This window comes from Python bivittatus, unplaced genomic scaffold (genome assembly GCF_059951505.1).
Source record: "Python bivittatus isolate LINGU-HERP-01145 unplaced genomic scaffold, Pbiv_v1 ctg000400_np1212, whole genome shotgun sequence".
Taxonomy (NCBI): Eukaryota; Metazoa; Chordata; class Lepidosauria; order Squamata; family Pythonidae; genus Python; species Python bivittatus.
In genome coordinates, this window is record NW_028277073.1 from 3,698,846 (window position 1) to 3,718,856 (window position 20,011).

At 38.6% G+C, this 20,011-nt stretch overlaps 2 protein-coding genes across 9 annotated transcripts in view; one reads left to right on the forward strand and one right to left on the reverse strand.

Moving 5' to 3' along the window:
* The first annotated feature begins 989 nt into the window (after positions 1–989).
* On the forward strand, positions 990–16,036 carry HNRNPH3 (heterogeneous nuclear ribonucleoprotein H3). 6 transcript variants are annotated; one of them, XM_007423146.4, is made up of 10 exons: positions 1,017–1,188; positions 8,531–8,649; positions 9,137–9,275; positions 9,795–9,979; positions 10,329–10,415; positions 10,688–10,803; positions 12,251–12,386; positions 12,493–12,573; positions 12,654–12,743; positions 12,972–16,036. In XM_007423146.4, exons 2-10 carry the CDS (start codon positions 8,535–8,537, stop codon positions 13,046–13,048), a joined length of 1,026 nt encoding a protein of 341 aa, XP_007423208.1. In that variant the 5' UTR covers positions 1,017–1,188; positions 8,531–8,534; the 3' UTR covers positions 13,049–16,036. The 6 variants fall into 6 exon arrangements, with proteins under 6 accessions (XP_025019125.1, XP_007423208.1, XP_025019121.1 ...); XM_025163353.2 differs by having other exon boundaries at positions 1,018–1,174; XM_007423149.4 differs by having other exon boundaries at positions 1,019–1,188; positions 9,795–9,934.
* Positions 16,037–16,529: 493 nt separating this feature from the next.
* Positions 16,530–20,011, reverse strand: part of RUFY2 (RUN and FYVE domain containing 2) — a 31,014-nt gene continuing 27,532 nt past the window's right edge. For all 3 annotated transcript variants that reach the window (XM_088144311.1, XM_088144312.1, XM_088144313.1), the window contains one exon: positions 16,530–19,946. In XM_088144311.1, the coding sequence (XP_088000437.1) occupies positions 19,803–19,946 (144 nt within the window). In that variant the 3' untranslated portion in view covers positions 16,530–19,802. The remainder of the gene's footprint in view (positions 19,947–20,011) is intronic.

The following is a 20,011-nucleotide window of genomic DNA, read 5'->3' on the forward strand; positions in this document are numbered from 1 at the left end:
TTTGTCCTCTGTGCTGTCACAGGTTAAAATAAGGTGAGGCTTTGACTGCCTATCACACCCACCATTTTGACACTGTTACAATGGACTGTTCCCTGATGATCCATCTGGGCCAAGGTCTTTGGGGTGGTGTTTTTTTTAACATGATCTTTGATCTACTAATGTGCTGATCAAGTACATTGTAGGGAACCATCTGTCCAGATGCCGAGAGCCCACGGCAGCATCCGGCTGACCTTGGCTACAGATCTACGGAAATGTAAACAGGAACAGCCCTCCCTAGTGCTGGGAAGAGAGACCACTAGGAAATCCCAATACGTTTCGCTAGCCTGTAAATCACTCCAGCAACTTTGTACATGTTGGGCAAAAATTCAGATGACCAGTAGCTACATAATCAGCAAACACAGCAACGCAGAGCTCCCCTCTAGTGGTGGTCTGAATTTTTGAAGCCTACAGAACCTTGGTGGCATTTGTTACAGAATATGAGAACTCATTTGTTACAGAACATAGGAATTGTAGTCCAGCACAGCTGGGAATCATGAGGGGCGGGCAATGTGCTGTCGTGAAGGATGCAACCAGCGCCAGATCCAATTTGCTGTATTTTTATTCTATCCCAGTGTTTCTCAAACTTGGCAACTTTAAGAACTGTGGACTTCAACTCCCAGAATTCCTCACCCAACACGGCTAGCTGGGGAATTCTGGGAGTTGAAGTCTACACATCTTAAAGTTGCAGGCTTGAGAAATACTGTTCTACGCGCTTCCTAACAGAACTTTGCTTTTTAACTGCGTGAGCCACAGGGAGAAGCATCTTAATGGGTGGAATTGTCTTCCACACTCGGTCGCTCAGTCGAGCTTCCCGAGGCGCCGCAACGCCACGGAAACTCCCACCCGGCTCTCGAACGCCTCCGGCCGCCGCGGTGACAATGTTGCGCATGCGCGCCCACGTCCTCTTCAGCTCGACAGATTCCTCTCCGGCGCGGAGCGTCCTCTCGTCCGCCAGCTCGCCGCGCATGCGCCATCCCCGCCGCTAGGCGACGAGAGTCCTCGCGATACGCGCGCCTACGACGCCATCCTGTCTGCCTCAGCTGCGTAGCTTGTTAGTCGGCCGTCGGTTAAGCGCTTCCTTGTTCTTTGTGGGGAGTTCCGCGCAGCCGCTTGGGCCGATCGCCTGGGGAAGTGGGTGAGGTGTTGCCGGTGAGTGGGTGGCGGGAAGAGGCCGGGCAACCTTGTCGCCGGTGTGCCGGGGGAAAGGGGAGCCGAGGTGGGCGGACCCGCCTTCTCGCTCCAGAGAAACGGGCGAACTCCTCGGGCAGGTGGCTGGGGGAGGGGGAGGGGGAGGGGGAGGGGAGAAAGAAATGGTTAAACGGCGCCGCGCGCACGCGCGCGGGGAGCGTTCGGCAGGTTTTTGCTCTCGGCCGCCATTTTTAACGTGGCGGCCACCGGGGGGGGCGGCCGCGACGCATCGGCGCTGAGCGAAAGGGTCCTTCCGCCTGCCAACGGTATCACGGTGCCTTGTGCTGGCCGCGGCCGCCGCCACCCGAAGCGGCTCTAAGTAGGGCAAGCCCGAGCGGAGGAAGGACGAAGACGGCGAAGCGGGTCCTCGGAGCGTGACAAAAGAAGCGTGCGCCTCCGCCATTGTACCCCAGCCCGGCTCCCCGCGTCGACGGAGGATCACCCTCCTCCGCCGAGGACCTTCTCTCCGGTGCCACTCCTCCCGGAGGGCTCGTGCGCCTGCGCGCTGAGGCTCAGCGTAGCGGAAGGTTCAAGGCATGTTGGAAGAGTTTGGGCGGTGGAAAAGCTGGTTTCTCTGGCAACCCGAAGCATCACAGCCCATGCTCAGTTCCTCGGCAGTAAGGTGCCTTGGAGTCAGTTGGAACTGGAGAAATGGAAACATGCCGTCGGTGGTAGGGCTTGATCAGAAAGCCATAGTGCAGAATGTTGGACGTGAAAAGTTACGATGAAGCATCATTAGGACAGATGGCAGTGATAAAGGTGTTACAGTAGTTGAGATTAAGATTCAAAAGAAGTGCAAGGTCATTGGTCTGTGCCGTGTGACATTTCTGTGCTCACCAGCGACAGGGATTGGTGGGGCCTTATCTGCTTTGGGTCTTAATCAGATATAAGGCCCTGATGTTGATTGTAGATGGCCACTCAACAAGATCATTGCTGGGCTTAATCCACTTCTTGAGATCAAGAATAAGGAAAAGAATAGTAAGCAACATAATCGCTACCAGTATCACATGAAATGCATAGATAGCTGCTTTGATTAAGTTTTTAACAGATTTCAGAAATGGCAGCTCTGAACCTCCTTAGCTCGGTTCATTCCGACAAGTCAGGAACTTGAATCATCTCTCCCTTTAATCACATGGTGATGTAAGTGAAGAGACAGTCTCCTGACTTAGGGCCTTTTCACTTAAAAGTGTGGTTGTTTCTAGCAGACATCTTTTGCTTACAAGCAAGCTGGAACCCAGCTGAAGTAGAAATACTTGCATATTGTACTGAACACAAAAAGGTAATGCCTAATCAGGACTACTATGTCCATAGGCTTATTATTTATTTATTACAAGTATATGCTGCCTGGCTCTAGGCAGCTTACCATATTAAAATAATAAAAACATAATAGTTTTTCATAGTTGATTTAGCTGACTAAAATTAATGTGCTTTTACTAGGGTAGTTCTAAGGCAATCTGTTAAACAGCAATCTCTGTATTTTACAAAGTGATATTTTCTGCATTGTTTGCACAGTGTCATTTAGTAAAAGACACACCAAATATGCTACTAGATCTGTGAGGCAGCTGCTCTGCATACATTATATGTGAGAGAATGAGAAGGTTTAATTTACCTTAATTAATAATTCCTTAATTTAATGTTATGTGCAGGGATCTACGGTGCTTTACATTTATAATCTGAAGTTCAGAACATTCTGATCAGTATATCAAGAATGCCATCTTAAGAACTACTGTACTTTAGATATAAGTTTGACAATATAGAGAAGCGATTCCAGTTGTGTATTTTATTATGGTTATATTTCAGTTAAAGTTAACCATGCAAATGTTATGTTCATTTAGTCAGTTTTAAATAACCTGTTACTGTTGGCTGGGATGCAAAATTATCTACTGAAGGGCTGAGGCTTGGGGGTGGGTCCCAACATTAAAAATAGAAAGCCTGTGCCAATAAAAGATAAGCATTTTTATCCTTCTCTTTTACATATAATCTTGTATGGCCTAATTACAGTTTTCAGGTCCGGAAGATTCTGCAGATAATTCCTTCACTTTATATAATCTCCAGGTTAAAATAAAATCAGTACAACTCATTATACAAGTTTATAGAACCTTCCATCTGGGCAATATTAGGATGCAGTAGCTAAAGTGGCTGTTGAAAATGAGGCTAGACACCTTTTTGAGAAAAATAATAGGAGTTACTGGAAAGTTTAGTTATTGGAATTGGTGAGAGAGCAGCTCATTTCAGGATGAAGTTCATTTTTGTATTTTTTTTGTTTTGTTTTTTTTAAGAAGTACAGGAAAGCATAAAATCAGTTTCATTTTAGGATTGAAACTTTGATATTTAAAATAATATTAAACATGGGAATAAACCCCACTGAACAAAATGGAAATTCTTTCTGGGTAAATATATAAAGGACCATACTGAGTTAGTAGATATAAAAGTAGAGATCAAAATCTGGTGGCATTTGGTAAGTAAAACTAATTATATATACTGTCCAAATAACTAAAAAAAAATCTATAGTGATCAAAATTAGATGAATTAAATATTTGATTACAGGAAAAGTATAGTAAAGTGCATTTACAGAAGTGATCTCCATTGAGTTCAGTGTTGCTTACTTCCAGGTAAGTGAGTATAGATTTAGTGTAAATGTGGTTTTGACTGCAGCTACATGTGTTATTTAGTTGAGACTAATTCATTAATAGCAAAGAAAGGCTAAGTTCAAATCTACTGAGCAAGAGTTTATATATCCTTGGAGACTTTGTGGCTTAGGAGAGAAAAGGGGGGGGTCAGGAGGGGTGTCTAGATCTTTTTATTTTTTTTACTCTGGTGCCCACCCATTGCTTGTTTTAGCCCTCCCCACTGTACTGTTCCCAACAGATTATTCCAGAGGAATTGCAGACTTCAACAGAAAAAAAGTTGTTTGTTCCCCATAAATAGAATATAACTGATGTTCTAATTCTCATAAATATTTTTTTATATTAAGGAAAATATGAAAGAACTGGAAATTGTAAATGTATTTATTTTAGCATGCGTAACATTCATATGTGCGTTGTGGGGTAGTAAAAAAATACCTTAATTTCAGATTTGTCAAGTAGCATGTTCTTGCTAGTCATTTTGATTTATATTTTGTTCATTGTATTGCTAATTAATTTTATGAAACAATTGGGTTTTTGAACATGTTCTAAATGTACATTGCTAATTAAATATAATAAGGGTATTAACCCCAAGGAAATTGAAGCTATGCAGCGGGAAAGAAGGAACTACTCATTTTGTGTAGTACATTTGATGCTGCTATTCTATATTAATTTTGAGAAATGTCTTAATTGGAATATGGGAGTGTATGTACATATTGTTTTTATATAACTTGTGGTTTTATTGTAATGAAAAGAACTAGTCAAAAACACTGTGAAGAACAAGTGTGATTATTCCATCCCCAGAACTTGAGTAAAGTGTTCTGCTACCATCCAGAATGAAACTTCACAATGATTTCAGATTTTCTTTATTGGTTGGTGGAATAGAGCAGTTTACTTTTGGGTGATCTGAAATAGATCTTTATTGTTGAAAAATATTTGCAACTCTTTCAGAGGAGTATGCATGTTAAATTCTATTCTTCTTGTAGTTTACTTCTTTATTATACAATTTCAATCAAGTGCATTTAAATATTTTTTATTTATTACAGTCTTTTAAAAGAAATAAAGTCTACATCTATCTAATATGGGCCATGTAAAAAGAATCTAGGTTCCTTATTCTGATAAACAGCAGACATGTTTTTATTAACAAGGATATTATATTGGAAAGCTGTGAAGCTGGTCTAAGAATACAGAATACATTGCCTTACTCAAAAGTTCCATTAAGGCTGTATGTTCTGATGAAGGGTCTTTTAAGAACCAGTAATAATGTGTTCAACCTCCATTTGCAGAGTTGAAGATTCTGTTAATGTTATGCAGTAGGAAAATAAGGAATGTTCTGTTGTCTTCTGTGTTGTCAACTGGAACCATGTTGATTGTGAAATAATATCAAACCACGATATAGCTCTACCAGAGATCCTATTCTCTAGTTGGTATAAAACTATTATCACTATTTCTTCCAAGCTATTTTTCTTTTTGTATTGTAATGGAAGTGGGAGACGGGCTTGAGAAACAGGAAGTCTGTAGAAGTCTGTTGCAGTGAAAACATCTGTGTCTTCTGCTATGAAAAGAACCTGGTGAATAATTTGTTGGTTCAGTTGGGATATGAATTTACTTTTGACTGTGTAATCTGCCTGGAAAAAAGCCCAGCCTAAGAATCACTGTGCATATGTGTTGAAACACAAGCTTTATTTTTGTTCAGAAAGCCTTGAAGATGCTCACTTTCAGGAAGAGAAAATGAGACTGCAGCCTCTAGAATAACTACATGCATGGTACCATCATAATATGCACTTTCACCAGGATTACTGTCTGTGCCAGTGTGCACTGCATAATGACTACACTTGCAGAAGACTTACTGAGATGGAGATCCACACTTTCCTTCTGGCATTCCCAGTGGCATTTGCTCTTCTGAGTCTCCCCCTTCTTTGACCATCTCTGGCTGTTCTACTTCGCTTGGATCATCAACTTCTTTAGGGATATGTTTAGAATCTATTTGGCTGTGGTGGAGAAGCTTCAGTTCTTGTTGAACAACTGGAAACTTCCAGCACTCTTTCTTTTAATTGAACTAAGAGAAATTGGCCTTGAGGATGTTGAGAACAAAAAAAGTGATGGAGTTGACTTAGGATGGATGGAATTGTTTCTTGTATGGGCTGCTGGGAGAAACTTTTTGTTGTTATTACTCATGGTCTCCACAGAGCTTTGGTGAAAATGGGTTTCTAAACCAGGTAATGGGTTTTTAAACCAGGTTTGGGTAATTTTTTACTAGCTGGGGCTGTGCTTTATTTAGTATTTTTTTCTGCTTCAAGGACATGTTGATATAAAATTGGATTTTTTTTAGCTTGTTTCCACTTCCCCTTTGGGCATTTGGGGAGGAATTAAAGATGCAAAATAGGAGCTTTTTGTGACAGAATAAGGTGAAAGACCTTTGTAGGAAGTCTTGAAGAGGCATTTGTAGTGAGATCTCTGGTAAAAAGCAATTTGTCCATTGCTAATTTCCTTAGTAGCAGAAATGAAAGCAGAACTGCCATCTAATTTGTCCATAAGACATTGCACTAGAGAACAGTAAAACTGATAAGGGTAAGGTAGGTATCTTTTGATGCTAATTGCTGTCTTCCTAATTAACACTGACCAATTTATAAAATAGGAATGGACAACTCCAGTCAGAGAAAATCTACAAAATTTTCCCTGACTGGAGTTGTCCATTCCTATTTTATAAATTGGTCACAGTGTTTAAAATTTTTCTGGAATTTTGGATTGAACGAGCTCTGAGAAAATCTCTAAGAAGACTCTTTCCTCTGTTGTGTAAAACTAAGCATGAGGCAGGAGTCTCCAGCTTTTATGATTTGGTAGATACATGAGAATATGACATTTATGTTACTTCAAAATGATGGTTATAGAAGGTATGGCCAGTCACAGAGACTTTAGTTTCAGAAGGCAAGCTGGTGAGATTGTTCACTGCCATCCCCTTTAAGCTCTATTGGTTAACTTCAAAGTAAAGCCAGTGCAGTGTGCTTGGATGGATGGATGGATGGATGATTTTAAAGGAATTTTAAAAATATTCAGATGTACTGTGGAACTTGGTAGATGCAAAGAGAGCCCAGGATATGTGGTCAAATTTGCCCCTGCTCCAAGAACCTGGGGGAATAGCGTTATGGGTAAATAAAGTCCAAGGAATCAGCACTTAAGTAGGCCATCTGCAAAATCTGCTTTGTTTTAGCCTTAGGTAGCAAGAGTATTGTACTGCGACTTTTGCTTTTTTATTTTCATTACATCTTACGCTGTGTATTACAGTGAGGTACTTTTTCCCCAAGAAAAGTTCACTTCAGTGGCAATATTATGAAGTGTCTTAAGTGCTTGCATACCAAACTCATTTTTCCTCATTTATTGAAATCCTCCTCCCCAGATTTGCGTACTGAGAGAGTCATTCCTTGATTAATTTCTCCTTTTGATATCTCTAGCCCACCTTAACATGGGGAAAGACAGGACTGACTGATACAAGCAGGGATTGAAAGAATGAACTATTCTGAGCAGAATATTTTTTCCATTACATTTTTTCTTTAATGTTAGAAAAACCTGTTTTTCCTTGTAGCTGTAGGTGGAGCTTCAACTCAAAGTAAATTGTTCTACCCCACCAACCAACACTTTATAAATAAAATTGTAAAGACAGTATTGTTTATAGTTGCTTTATTCTGGGAATTGTATTCCAAAATATCTGGAGGGACACTAGTTTGGGGAAGATTAAAGTGGAAGGATGCTATTCTAAATGTGGTGGAAGAAATGTCTGCAAGTATGTGAATTGTACTATGAACTTGCTAGCCATTGTATCATTAAATGTAGTTCCTGACTCTTTCAACTTGTACTGTTTTTACATTGTGTGTACACACCATGCACACATACACTCCCATATAGACCACTGAATATTACACTTTTCACTGCACTTTACAATTTCAGTTAATTAAAAAAAAAAACATGAAGCTTGCTTTTCTATTTTGCTGGTGTTTTATGTTGCTGGGATAATGCAGCCTCTTGTGCACACACTCAGATTCATTTCCCTTCTCCTGTTAGCTTAATTTTATCCTGTGCCTATCAACCTCTGCCCCCAGAACTTAGTTGTTTGACTGTCTTTCCATTTATTTAATTGTCAGAATTCTAGTCCTCAGCCCTGTAGGACTGCTGCCTTTGCTCTTGTAGCTGGCATTGGAATGAACACCCATGAGATTTGTATGCAGATTGAGGAGAGAAGCATGCATTTAGTTCATATGCATTTTTAGGAAACAATTTGCTACTGGCCTGCAGTAGTATGAATTTAAAAATAGTGCCCATTGCAGTGATTGAATATGTGTACTGAAATGGCTGGGCAAATGTGAGAGGGAGGTACTAAGTATTTACTTCAGTAGAATTTGTCTTCATAGATAGATGCCTATCAGTTGAGGTCTTGAGAATAGCTATGTGGCAGGTTGCATGAGCAGGTCATGCTAGTTCTGTATGAGTTCAAGACAATGGCAGTTGTAAATTATCACAGCATTATACTCTAAGCAGTGTCTGAGCAGTTGTTGCATCTTTTAAAAACATTCAAGATGTTTCTAATGTATACAGTCCTACTTAGGAAGGGGTTGGGGGTGAATCGTCATTCTCAAATGCTAAATTTGCTGTTTATGTTTTTTATGGTGTTTGATTTTAAACAGCAAAATGGACTGGGCTGGGAAACATAATGGTCCAAATGATTCATCTAGTGATGGAACAGTACGATTGCGTGGTCTGCCATTTGGCTGCAGCAAGGAGGAGATCGTTCAGTTCTTTCAAGGTAGCTCTAGTGTTAATGTCAAGTGACTTTCAGTGTTTCTATGTCTGCAAGATTGATATTTGAAACAGCTTAAAATTTTATTAGTTCTCTTGGGGGAGGGGGAAATCAGTCTTTAAAATTTAGATTACTAATGTTGGTATTCTTTGTTAAAACGCTACTAAAAAGTTAAGAGTTTGCATTGGCAGTATTGGATAAAAATTTACACATTTAGATATCCTATTAGGAGTCAGAATTTGGAGTATGTAGTTATTACATCATGCAATATAGGTGGGTTTTTTGTGATGTAGCTGTTGCTGTGTAGTCTGAACAAAGAGACAGTAATACAATGTCTAAATGAAAACTCTTTAGCCTGTGTATTTGGGTTGGGGGGAAGCTAAGCTATTTTCTTGCATTTGTGTAGATTTGCTTTAAGTATTTTCTACAGATGGGAATGTTTCAGACTTTAACACTCTTCCCCTTGACGGGGTTATTTGTCCTTGGGTTAAAGGGTTGGAAATCGTGCCAAATGGGATAACATTGACGCTGGACTACCAGGGGAGAAGCACAGGGGAGGCCTTCGTGCAGTTTGCTTCAAAGGAGATAGCAGAAAAAGCTCTGGGGAAACACAAGGAAAGAATAGGGCACAGGTGGGGATGGAGAGTTTGGGATGGTAAATCTTTTTGGGGGGTTGGGGGTCAGAATTGCTGTTGGGGGGTTGGGGAACATAATTCAACTGGCTATTTTTTAACAAAAATCACCCTAAGTAACTGGGAGTAAAATAGATGTGGTGGGAGGGGGATTGGTAATACTATATAGCTTGCTAAAATTGGGCTGTTTCAATTTTTGTGGAGGGTGTTCTACAATAGCCAGATTTGTTTCAAAGAAATTTTTACTGGGGCAGGGGGGAGTGTGGTTCAGAGATTTGCTGTATTTAATTTGCAGTTAGAATTTTTAGTCAGTAAAGTAAATCACAGAACTGCTTGCTTTTGCATTTAATATCCTAAATCCTAAAGTTTAAGTGACACTGGAAAAAAAGTGTTCACTTCTCTTCAATGCTATATCTAGATTTAAAATTCAAACATTTGTGCAGTTTGTCATTGTATTTTTTCCAAGCATTATGTATCTGTATTCTTACATTTGTACATTATAAATCTTTTTTTACTCAGATATATTGAGATCTTCAAAAGTAGTAGGAGTGAAATCCGAGGCTTCTATGATCCACCACGAAGAATGATGGGACAGCGACCTGGACCATATGATAGACCAATGGGAGGAAGAGGGGGTTATTATGGAGCTGGGCGTGGAAGTATGTATGACAGAATGCGTCGAGGAGGTGGTGGATATGACGGTGGTATGTGTATCTAATGACCACAGGCTCTTGTCATTTTCACATTCCTGACATTTTGTCAAGAAATACAGAAATGACAGTAATTATAATACATACCAAGTCTGAAATCTAGCTATCTGTTATTTTGTTTCTGCCAGCCATGTGACTAGAGATTGAAAAGGTATGGGGAGGCATCTGAAATGAGATTTTAAATATGAATGAAACTTGGTTTGCATGTCTTTGAGCCTGTTCAAATGCATATATAAAAATGATTGTATTTCATAACAAGTCAATTTGATTCTATGCACAAAGTTAACATCCTTTTTTATGTTTAAAGACTCTTCACAGTCTGTCCCCCTCTTAAATCTCACAGGATATGGTGGCTTTGATGAGTATGGTGGCTATAACAATTATGCCTATGGAAATGATGGCTATGATGACAGAATGAGAGATGGGAGAGGTAAGGAAAAAAATGTTACCATGTTCTTGAGCTGCCTCCCTGTAGCAAACTCAGCTAGAAATAGGGGTATTGCTTTGAAGTGTCCTGTGTATAATCAGCTGAGTGGAAGAAATGGTATGTGCTGCCTCAGTGCTGCTAGACGAAATCGTTATTACAGGAACTGATTGGTGCACTTAGGATGTTGCAACTGTATTTCACTTTTTTAGAGGAGGTGCAGTGTATATCCTCCGTCTAGAGTCAGTTGCGCCTTCATGGACGTGTTTTGTTTTTAGGAATGGGAGGCCACGGCTACGGTGGAGCAGGAGATGCGAGCTCAGGCTTCCATGGTGGCCATTTTGTTCACATGAGAGGTTTGCCTTTTCGAGCAACTGAAAATGATATTGCTAATGTGAGTATTGTGGAAAATATTTCTAGCTGAAACAAGTATGTTAGGATTTTTTTCCCCAGAGATGAAAAGTTTCACATCTGGAATCAGATGCAACTGTTAAAGTACTAAGAAGTTCCAGAGAAATTTTTTTTTTTTTTTTTTTTGGCTATCTTGGGAGGAGAATTTAAAAAGCACATAAAGTTATTAAATTCATGTGTTACTTTTAGTACTTGAAAACTAGTCATATTTGAAAATAATTGAACTGCACATTTTATGCTAGAATCCCCTTTGAGATGGGGAGACTATTTAATTAAACAAAGAGAAAAAAACAAATACAAAAGAAAAAGAAACCCCAGTATTTATTTGATTTATACCCCTACCTTTCTTCTCTGGTTAGTAAATCTGATAATCAAAATTTTAAAAAGCCATTGTTACAATAAAAAGGTGTGATAGAGAATTTCTTATAGCAAATACAAGAACTTAGTATAGTTGCTATTGTTCAATTTCTTTTGGCCAGCCATGTGATCTATATCAAGTTGAAAACCTTGACATAGGCATCTGGCATCTTCAGTCAAATTTAATATAGAAACTCTACAAATGTAGCTATTACATCTCTGTGTTGAGTGATTCTTCTGTGCTGATGTATTTTTCTTGCTGATGGAACTGGAAATCTTCAAATGAAGAGATGTTTATAAGGGGGGGGGTGGCCATAACATAAATAGGTAAATAAATTAATAAATTAAAAAGGTAAATAGTGGCTTACTGGGAATGATGTTGAATAGTAGCAACAGTATAAAATAGGTAAGTAAATCAGTGAAAAAGATGAGAGGGGGGTCTGCTAATTGTAGCCTTCAATATACTAATAGGATACAAGTTGCTGAAAAGAAAAAATGTTTTGACTAAAAGTAACTGCAGGTTAATGGGAAAGTGTAAATGTTATTGGTATCATATTAACCAAATGTAGTCATCAGAAGTATAATTGAGCTACACTGGGCCTGCAGTGTTAATAGAAGGGAAGTCATAGGAATTTGGGCTCCACATGCTTCATCCATATCAGCTCAGTTATTTCTGCTTGATATTTCAACATCACTCCAGTGTATGGTTTATGGATATTCTACCTAAGGCAGTAGCACATTATTTACATTTTTCTGTACACAAAAAGCAACTAAGGAAGTAATTGTATATGCTGCTGCAATGGCTGTGCAAATTAGAAAAACTAGTAAGCTTTGGGTGCTTTCCTAGACAGTTTATTTTTTGTATGTTTGTTTTAATTTATTAGCCACCCAATTCCAGTGGACTTCATGATAGTAACTAATAATAGACCAGCAAATCAGAAGCAGTGTATCATAAAATGCATGTGCACGATAGAAGTGTGATTTATTTTTCACAACTAATTGTAGATTGGACATGACAGGCTTAAAAATAGTGGATTAAATTTGAGGAATTTTAACTTACTGCTTTCTTTTAGTTTTTCTCACCACTGACTCCTATAAGGGTTCATATTGACATTGGAGCAGATGGCAGAGCAACTGGAGAGGCTGATGTGGAATTTGTGACACATGAAGATGCAGTGGCTGCCATGTCTAAAGATAAAAATCATATGCGTAAGTTACAATAAATATGTCTGAACTTTTGTACATTTTCCCTTGGTTTTGTATGGATAATTGTAATACTTGCATTTGTGGGAGTAAACTTTTTCTTCTTTTAAAGAGCATCGATACATTGAGCTGTTCCTGAATTCAACTGCTGGAGGTGGTTCTGGAATGGGAGGCTATGGCAGAGATGGCATGGGTAGGCTTAATTTCAGATTTTTAATTCAAATTAAATCTGTACATGATTTCTACAGGCTAATGGTAACTGCTCTTTTCCAGAGCAAGGTGGTTATGGTTCAGTTGGAAGAATGGGAATGGGCAGCAGTTACAGTGGAGGATATGGTACTCCTGATGGATTGGGTGGCTATGGTAAGGTGTTTTTTTGGTTTTGTTTTATTTTGTTTTGTTTAATATTATGGTATTGGTTTTACTCTCCACCAGTACTTTGTGTTGCATGAGGAACTAAGAATGCAGTATAGCTTCCATGCTCAAAAGGCATATATAAGGGTGATAAGACTTCATTGTCAATTATATGGAGGGATATAAGTTTTAAACAATATTAACTACAGGAATAAAAGTGTTGCGGTTATTTTGTAGGTCGTGGCAGCGGAAATAGTGGTGGATATTACGGGCAAGGCAACATGGGAGGAGGTGGCTGGCGTGGAATGTATTGAAGAGTATCATTGTGTCTCCAAAGCGTGTTGGAAGGAAACAGTACTTGGTCTACTAGGCTTTCTTACAAAACTTAAATTTCTTTTGTATTGAAAACTTTATAATGACTGAAGGAATGTGTTTTCCCATTATTTGGTAAGCATCAGATTGTGATGGGGAAATCTGTTTTCTGTAGGTTTTATTTGTTGCATACTCTGACTTTAAATAAATTTTTTATATTCAAACCACTGATGTTGATAGTTTTTATACTAGCTCCTCCTAAAGATAGTTGCGTATCCCAGGATTTTGTTTAAGAAATTTGGTTCATTAGTACTATAAGTTCATATTATTGATTCTACATCCTATGAAATAAAATAACCATCAGGTTTATGTTACATTTGTTGAGGTTCAGAATGAAAGCAAGTGTAAGGTAGTTTCTTTTAGTTAATAAATTGTCAGTGAAGACTAATTCCCATGGCAGAATGTCTCAAAACTGTGCAGGACATGAAGGCCATGAGTTAAAGTTCTGGAATGACCTAATGCACAACTGCTACCCAAAACCTGATTGTCGTCTGAGCTATATGCATGTCAGAATTCTCATAACATTTAAAGTATAAGGTATTGGTAGAAAACATGGTCTCAATCTTCACCTTGTTTTCTTGGCAATCAAAATTTGAGATGAGTTAATGAATACTATATGGAAAAGATATGGGAGAAAAACAGAAAACTATTACATTAATGGACTATATTAACATTGATAGAGAAGTAACGTACACTTCTTAAAAATAAAACAGAATTGACTTGGGGATGCCGTTTCTGTTGCTGAAGACACCTATGTAAGGGTTCTGTGGCCTGTCTGGCAGCCAACACTTCCACCTGAAAGCCTGACAGATTAATAAGCTACACAAATTAAGTGGTCCTCTTGTTTTGCATTTTTAACATGTAAGATTGTTTGGATGAAATACTGTTTAGACACTTAAGCATTTTCTGTGTATTGAAGAAAAGGTACTAAATATTCAAGGGTTTTTTGTTTGTTTCAATTGCTTGTCCTCCAAATTCTTCAGAATAATTTGTCAAATGTGATAAATTGAAAGTTTGTTGCCTGTTTTTGCTAGTAATGTTATGTATGTAATAAATGTCTTGTGGGAGATAGCAAAATAGATTTCATTCTAGGACATGTGTTGTGTCAATTTATCTAACTGAGGGGCAAAACAATGCAAATCTTAATCTTTTCTAATTCGTACAAAATGTCTGTACAAGAGAAACACCTTCTAGGTTTGTACCAAAAACGTAAGTAATTTAGTCCCATAAGGAGGGGTTCTTTTTGGTTGAGCATATTTGCATCAAGGCTTGATGCTCAACAGAGAGGTAAGTATGAGAATTTCGTGAGGCACAGAAAAATGGAAAAGATACAAGTTTATATTTAATACTGTAATTCCAAAGCTAAAAGTGTTGATTTGTAGATGAGTTTTGTTCTCAGAAAAGTTTATACAGACAGGGGCCACATGTGTCATAATAGCCAGCCATTTTTTATTCTGAAGATTTCCTGTTTACAAATCTTAGGATCCTGAAAGGTTTTATAGAGCAGATGAAATAGGAAAAACAAAAGCGAGATCCATGATTTCAGTGTGCTTTACCCAATGCAGCCTGTCTTCCATAAAATGAACCAGGAGGAAGTTTGGTAACAGATGCTATTAAAATTTCAGGTAGGCTATCTACTGTAGTACTGTAGTCCTTTCCTTATAAACCATCCTTATTAACGTCACTGGTTTTGCCAAAAAACTAAATTATATTATGTCGTCTTTCCTGGATAGTGTTGGATAAAACTGTTTGTGGTGTAAAAATGTACAACAATAAAGAGAAAATTAAAAAACAGGAAAAGCAAACAATGACTAAAAGGCTTTTTAAGCCATTTTATCTAATCCTCTCTTCTATGCAGAAATCCAAGTTAAAATACCTTTGCTTGAATACAACGAGAAAATAATCTTAGTAAAGAGCCTCCCTTAGCAATAGGTTCCAGTGTTGAATCACTTGGTGTTAGAAAAAAACCCGTAAAATTCAACTGGCATCTGCCTGTGAATTACAGAGACAGGTCTTGACTCAGCTTGTCACACTCCATCAGGTACTTGAAAAGCTCGTTTGGCATCTTCTAAAGCTTCCTTTCAGTCCTTGATTATCCCTGTTGTCCTGTCATGCCTGTTCTGTTTTCTGAAAACTTTTTTTCCAAATGTACCCCAAAGTAGACACTGTTCAAGGCATTTAATAGCACAAGGAGCGCATAGATGATAGGGTGTATTAACAGGATCATACAATCAAACGCCAAATGACATGGCTATCAAAACAAGGACTTTATCACGTAAGCCTCTGTTAACCAATATATTAAGTCTATGGCACAAGAGGTGCAGGTGGGGTGGATCATCCTGGCATCAGTTTCACTCTTCATTCTAAATATGTAGAATGAATTCTAAGATTAGTGCAGTTGAATCAGCTTCAACGCTCATTCAGGTTAAGTTCCTTGTGGGGCTAAATGGTGAATTCAATATGTGTATGGAAGACCCTGTTATTTCCTACACCAAAATTGCTAACATGGTGTGGCATTAGCATGATTCATAACAAAACTCACTCATTCCTTAATGAACTACCCTTTGTAAACATTAGTGCTGTGCACCTCCTGGTCACATGGGACCAGCATACTGGTTACAAGATTAACTCAACTTACTGGGAAAAAATTGAATACTTTTGATTTAATGGAAATATGTGTGCATCACCTCCTATTACATGGCAATTCCATGTATACTAAGTGCATATCAACAAAGTGAGTGACTTTTTGAGCATTACCAGGGCATGCTGAAAATTGTTGGATATTTATTTTTCTTCCAATGTTTACAAACATTTGTATTTTAAATTAATCAAATTTATGGTCATAGACCAAAATTCCATGTAAAATTTCAAACACCAAACATGTAATAAAGTAAAATGCTAAAAGACAAAAACAGTTGTCTTCTGACGTGGAACAGTATCAGAATTTAATTATACCCAGAGTTTCCTGAAGCAATCATGACTGAACAATATTTTGCTACCTTTTTTGAGATTTCTAAGGATTTGCCAACTAACAGAACAACACATTCCATGATATATTTGGAGCAATTTACAAGGAAGGGTGATATTAATTCAGAGCATCATGTATGGCACAACAATATGTGTGATGTTGAATCAATGACACCCTCCATGCAATTCGTTCCGGGAAGGGAAGATTGCTATACTTCCTTTCCAGAAGCCTTGTTGGCATGGGATTAAGCCTGGACAGCCTAAAACCACCTGTGAAGGACAGTGAGAATGTTGTGTAAATACTTAGGAGTAAATAAAGGTCTGTTCCAAAGGCTAATGTCAACCTGTAAAAAATTCTGCTCCTTTCCCTCTGTAAGCCTAGATCCAGAATGCGTTGCTTGATATCTTTCAGGTGATTGAACTGAGAATCCATAATAGTCAATCCTAAAGCTATGCTTTTTAAAAAAAAAACCTTCACAGTATGCATAGGTCAATTTAAAAACTTGGCACATTTCCACCACAGAAATTAGCAGCTTGTTCTTAGACAATGTTTGTACATAAGAAAGGAATAATGAAACTTTGATGAAGATTCCAAGCCCATATTTCTTCAAGGATTGGACAGTCTTGAGTTTTGACCTAATTTAACAGCTGAAACTGAAGAGGAGCTGATTACACAGCCAATAAAATTGCTCTTTTCGGATTTAGTTTCCAAAATGCTTCAGAGCCTCTGTAGGTGCAAACAATTCTGTCTGCAATTATTTAGCATTTCTGTGTCTTTTCTCAGGGTTGTGGTTGCCCTGCAAACCCATGAACGGACATGCTTTAAAGAATTGTAGACAGGTGTCATGCTCCAAAGCACCATTTGGGGATTGAATCTGAACCACCGCATAGCTCTAGTGATTAATCAGTAAACCAATCATTTCACAAATGATATGGGATAAGGGTGAAAAATGACAAAATATGTCAGTTATTTAATAACTCATGAATTTGTAATGAACTATTAGTACATCAGTTGTATGGTTGTTAAGATTTACTTTGACATTTTGATACAAGAATTTCAGAATTATTGAGTTGGAAGAGACCTTCTTCCCCTTAGAAAAGTCTCTGCTCACTGAACAATCCACCAAAGCAGGGTTTCTGAACCTCAGGAACTTGAAGATGTATGGACTTCAACTCCCAGAATTCCCCAGCCACTGCTGACCATCCAGCCTCTCATGAATGAGAACTCACTGTTTCATGTGGTAGCCTGTTCTACTGCTGACAGCTCTTACAGACAGGGAGTTGCCCTTGTACTATTTCTTGTACTATCCCTTAACATCTGTAACAGGTTATCTATGCTTTAGGTATTATCCCTTAAAACATACTGAAAACTAATTACAATTACAGAACAGTGCATCACTGCACCAACTTCTATTGACCTCAATAGTTATATTTGCCTTTCATGGGTCTTGTACTGATTCTACAACTCCGCATTTTTAACACATCTGGAAGGCACCAGGTTATGGAAGACTGAGTATTTCAAAATCCAATGAAAAATAAATGCATTCCAACTTTTGAATAGGTGATGTTTTCACATTAAAAACTGCTTTCAAGTGTGCTCAGCACATTACTGAGCATTGTATCAAATGGCTGTAGCCTTCCATTTTTGCAGTGGATTAGAAAAGTGACCAAATGCAAAAGTGTAATTCTTTTGAAAGACAGCAAAATCACAAAATTCTGCCTCATTTTGGCCATGTATGATCAGACTCACTGGAAAAGACAGTTATATTCGAAATGGTCAGTAGTAAAAGGAAATGAGGCCACCAAAAAACACGGTGGCTAGACACCATCAAAGCTGACACCAACCAGAGCATAAAACAACAGAAAGAAGCTGTAAAAGATCGGAAAATGAGAGCGCTGGCCCACAGAATCACTGAGGATCAGACACAACTGAACAGATAGCATCATCATCATCAAAATGAGGTGTGTGGCAGTAGCTCGTTATAATTACTTGCAATGCCTTGGGCCTGTTGTACAGTTTTCCTTTCTTATTAACACTGAGAGTTCATCTAAGCTGTATTTTAAATAGCAGCCAGTCCTGTAGGAGCTAGTTTCAGGTGCCATACAGATCACCCAGAGGTCTCCCGTGCTTTAGTATTTACACAATAGGAATGGACCAGATAATACTTTTGGTAGAGCAAAGGACAGTGTAATTTACTGGATCTCCTGTCATGCTATAAAAAAGTTAGCAACTGATCATTGTTTACAACTGCCGTTCTTTTAAAAAAGGTGATCGTTTATCTTAAATCTCCAGTACTTGGATGCAATGTCTATTAGAAACAACCTATCAGCAGAGCAACAAGACTACCGTTCCTTCTTACTACATCCTCCACTTTTCAGATAAAATTATTAATCAGATAGCAGTTTTCAAAAAAGTTGACTTAAATAAGGAATCTTTTTTTTTACTACTCCTACAAGGTAAATAAAATGGCACAAGCAGTACTATCCCAACCTGCTCTGTTAAAAGTTCATTTGATAGTCTGCTACAGTTTGTAAGTACATTTCTATGTCCTTTATAGATAATTTCAGATAAGTTTACATTGGAAAGAAGTGCAAGCTTGTGCATACATATAAAAGCTCTACTATATAAAAAGTCCAACTAGGCTTGTTTCTAAAATAAGTACTTGAAGACAATTTTTAAGATACATTCTTTTTACACACTCTACCCCCACCAATCGTATACAATATGTGGAGAACTCATCTAAAGTTGTTTCTCTGGCAATCTCGTTAGGTGGCATCACTTGTCTGTGACAACTACTGTATAGGAAAGAGTCATCCCTCAAGCGTGCCTGCTACCCTTCCTCGGAATATGAAGGGTTATTTTTCAACTGTTGTAACTACTGCATTTCAGCCACTTGGGGAAGTTCACAATGGAATTTGATTCCAGAGGTTTAGCCCCACAAGATACCCTTCTCTCCCTATCCTTTCTCATCTGAGCCTCCGAGAGGAAACCTCTCAGCCCTGACTGATCTCTGTTCTAGGTGGATCCAGAACGTGAATCTCCCCATGAGAGGCAAAGCCTTCCATTTTGCTAAATTAGATCCTCTACCTCCTACCTATTCAATTTAAACCTGCAGAAGCTGGAATCAGAGGCCCACTTGTATTTGAAAGAACTGCACACAAATACACAAGAAAATAACCCAGTTCTGCCACCAGAACAATTATATTATTTGGAGCCATTTGTTTATAATTTGCCTAGTTAAGTTTGCCCATACAGAAGCGACAAAGCTTTTTCAGAGGGAAGGGTCAGGGAGGACACCAAACTACACAAGTATGTGTAGTTTGACATGTAACTTTATCCCGCTCCTCTTCAGTTTCAGCTTCTCGGCTTCCCTGTTGTCAGCTTAGGCTTTCAGTTACCAGGTCAAGTTGCACAATTCTGTACTATATACTGGAATAGTCCACTGGCATGATAAAACAGAAGCAGAACATTTCTGCCTCCATCCCTACAGATGGATGATACAGTAACTTGCAAAGCAGATGCATTTCAATCATTGCCTCAGCACAACCACACAAAACAAGACTTTGATTCTGGCATCGCAAGAACAATGGCACAAAGACTTAGGAACAAGGGTTTCCATTATTTTGACAAGTTAATGGCATTAAGCCGGAGTTGCAGGAATATACAAGTAGCCAACACAACAGCACTCAGCCTCATAGTGAACATTTTATAACTTTTCTGTAGATGACTTAGGGCACATTGGAAGAACACCTCTGTATGAGCAGCGCATGACAGGAATCACAGACGCGCACAGGCTTTGGTGAAGATGGCAAAGGCAGCTCGTTGTCAGAGCAGGCATTGCAGAAAATTTCACCACAGTTTCTACAATGATGCTAAATCAAAAGAAAAAGATTTTGATGCCAATATAATTTGTGAACTAAGCAATGTAACCAATGGT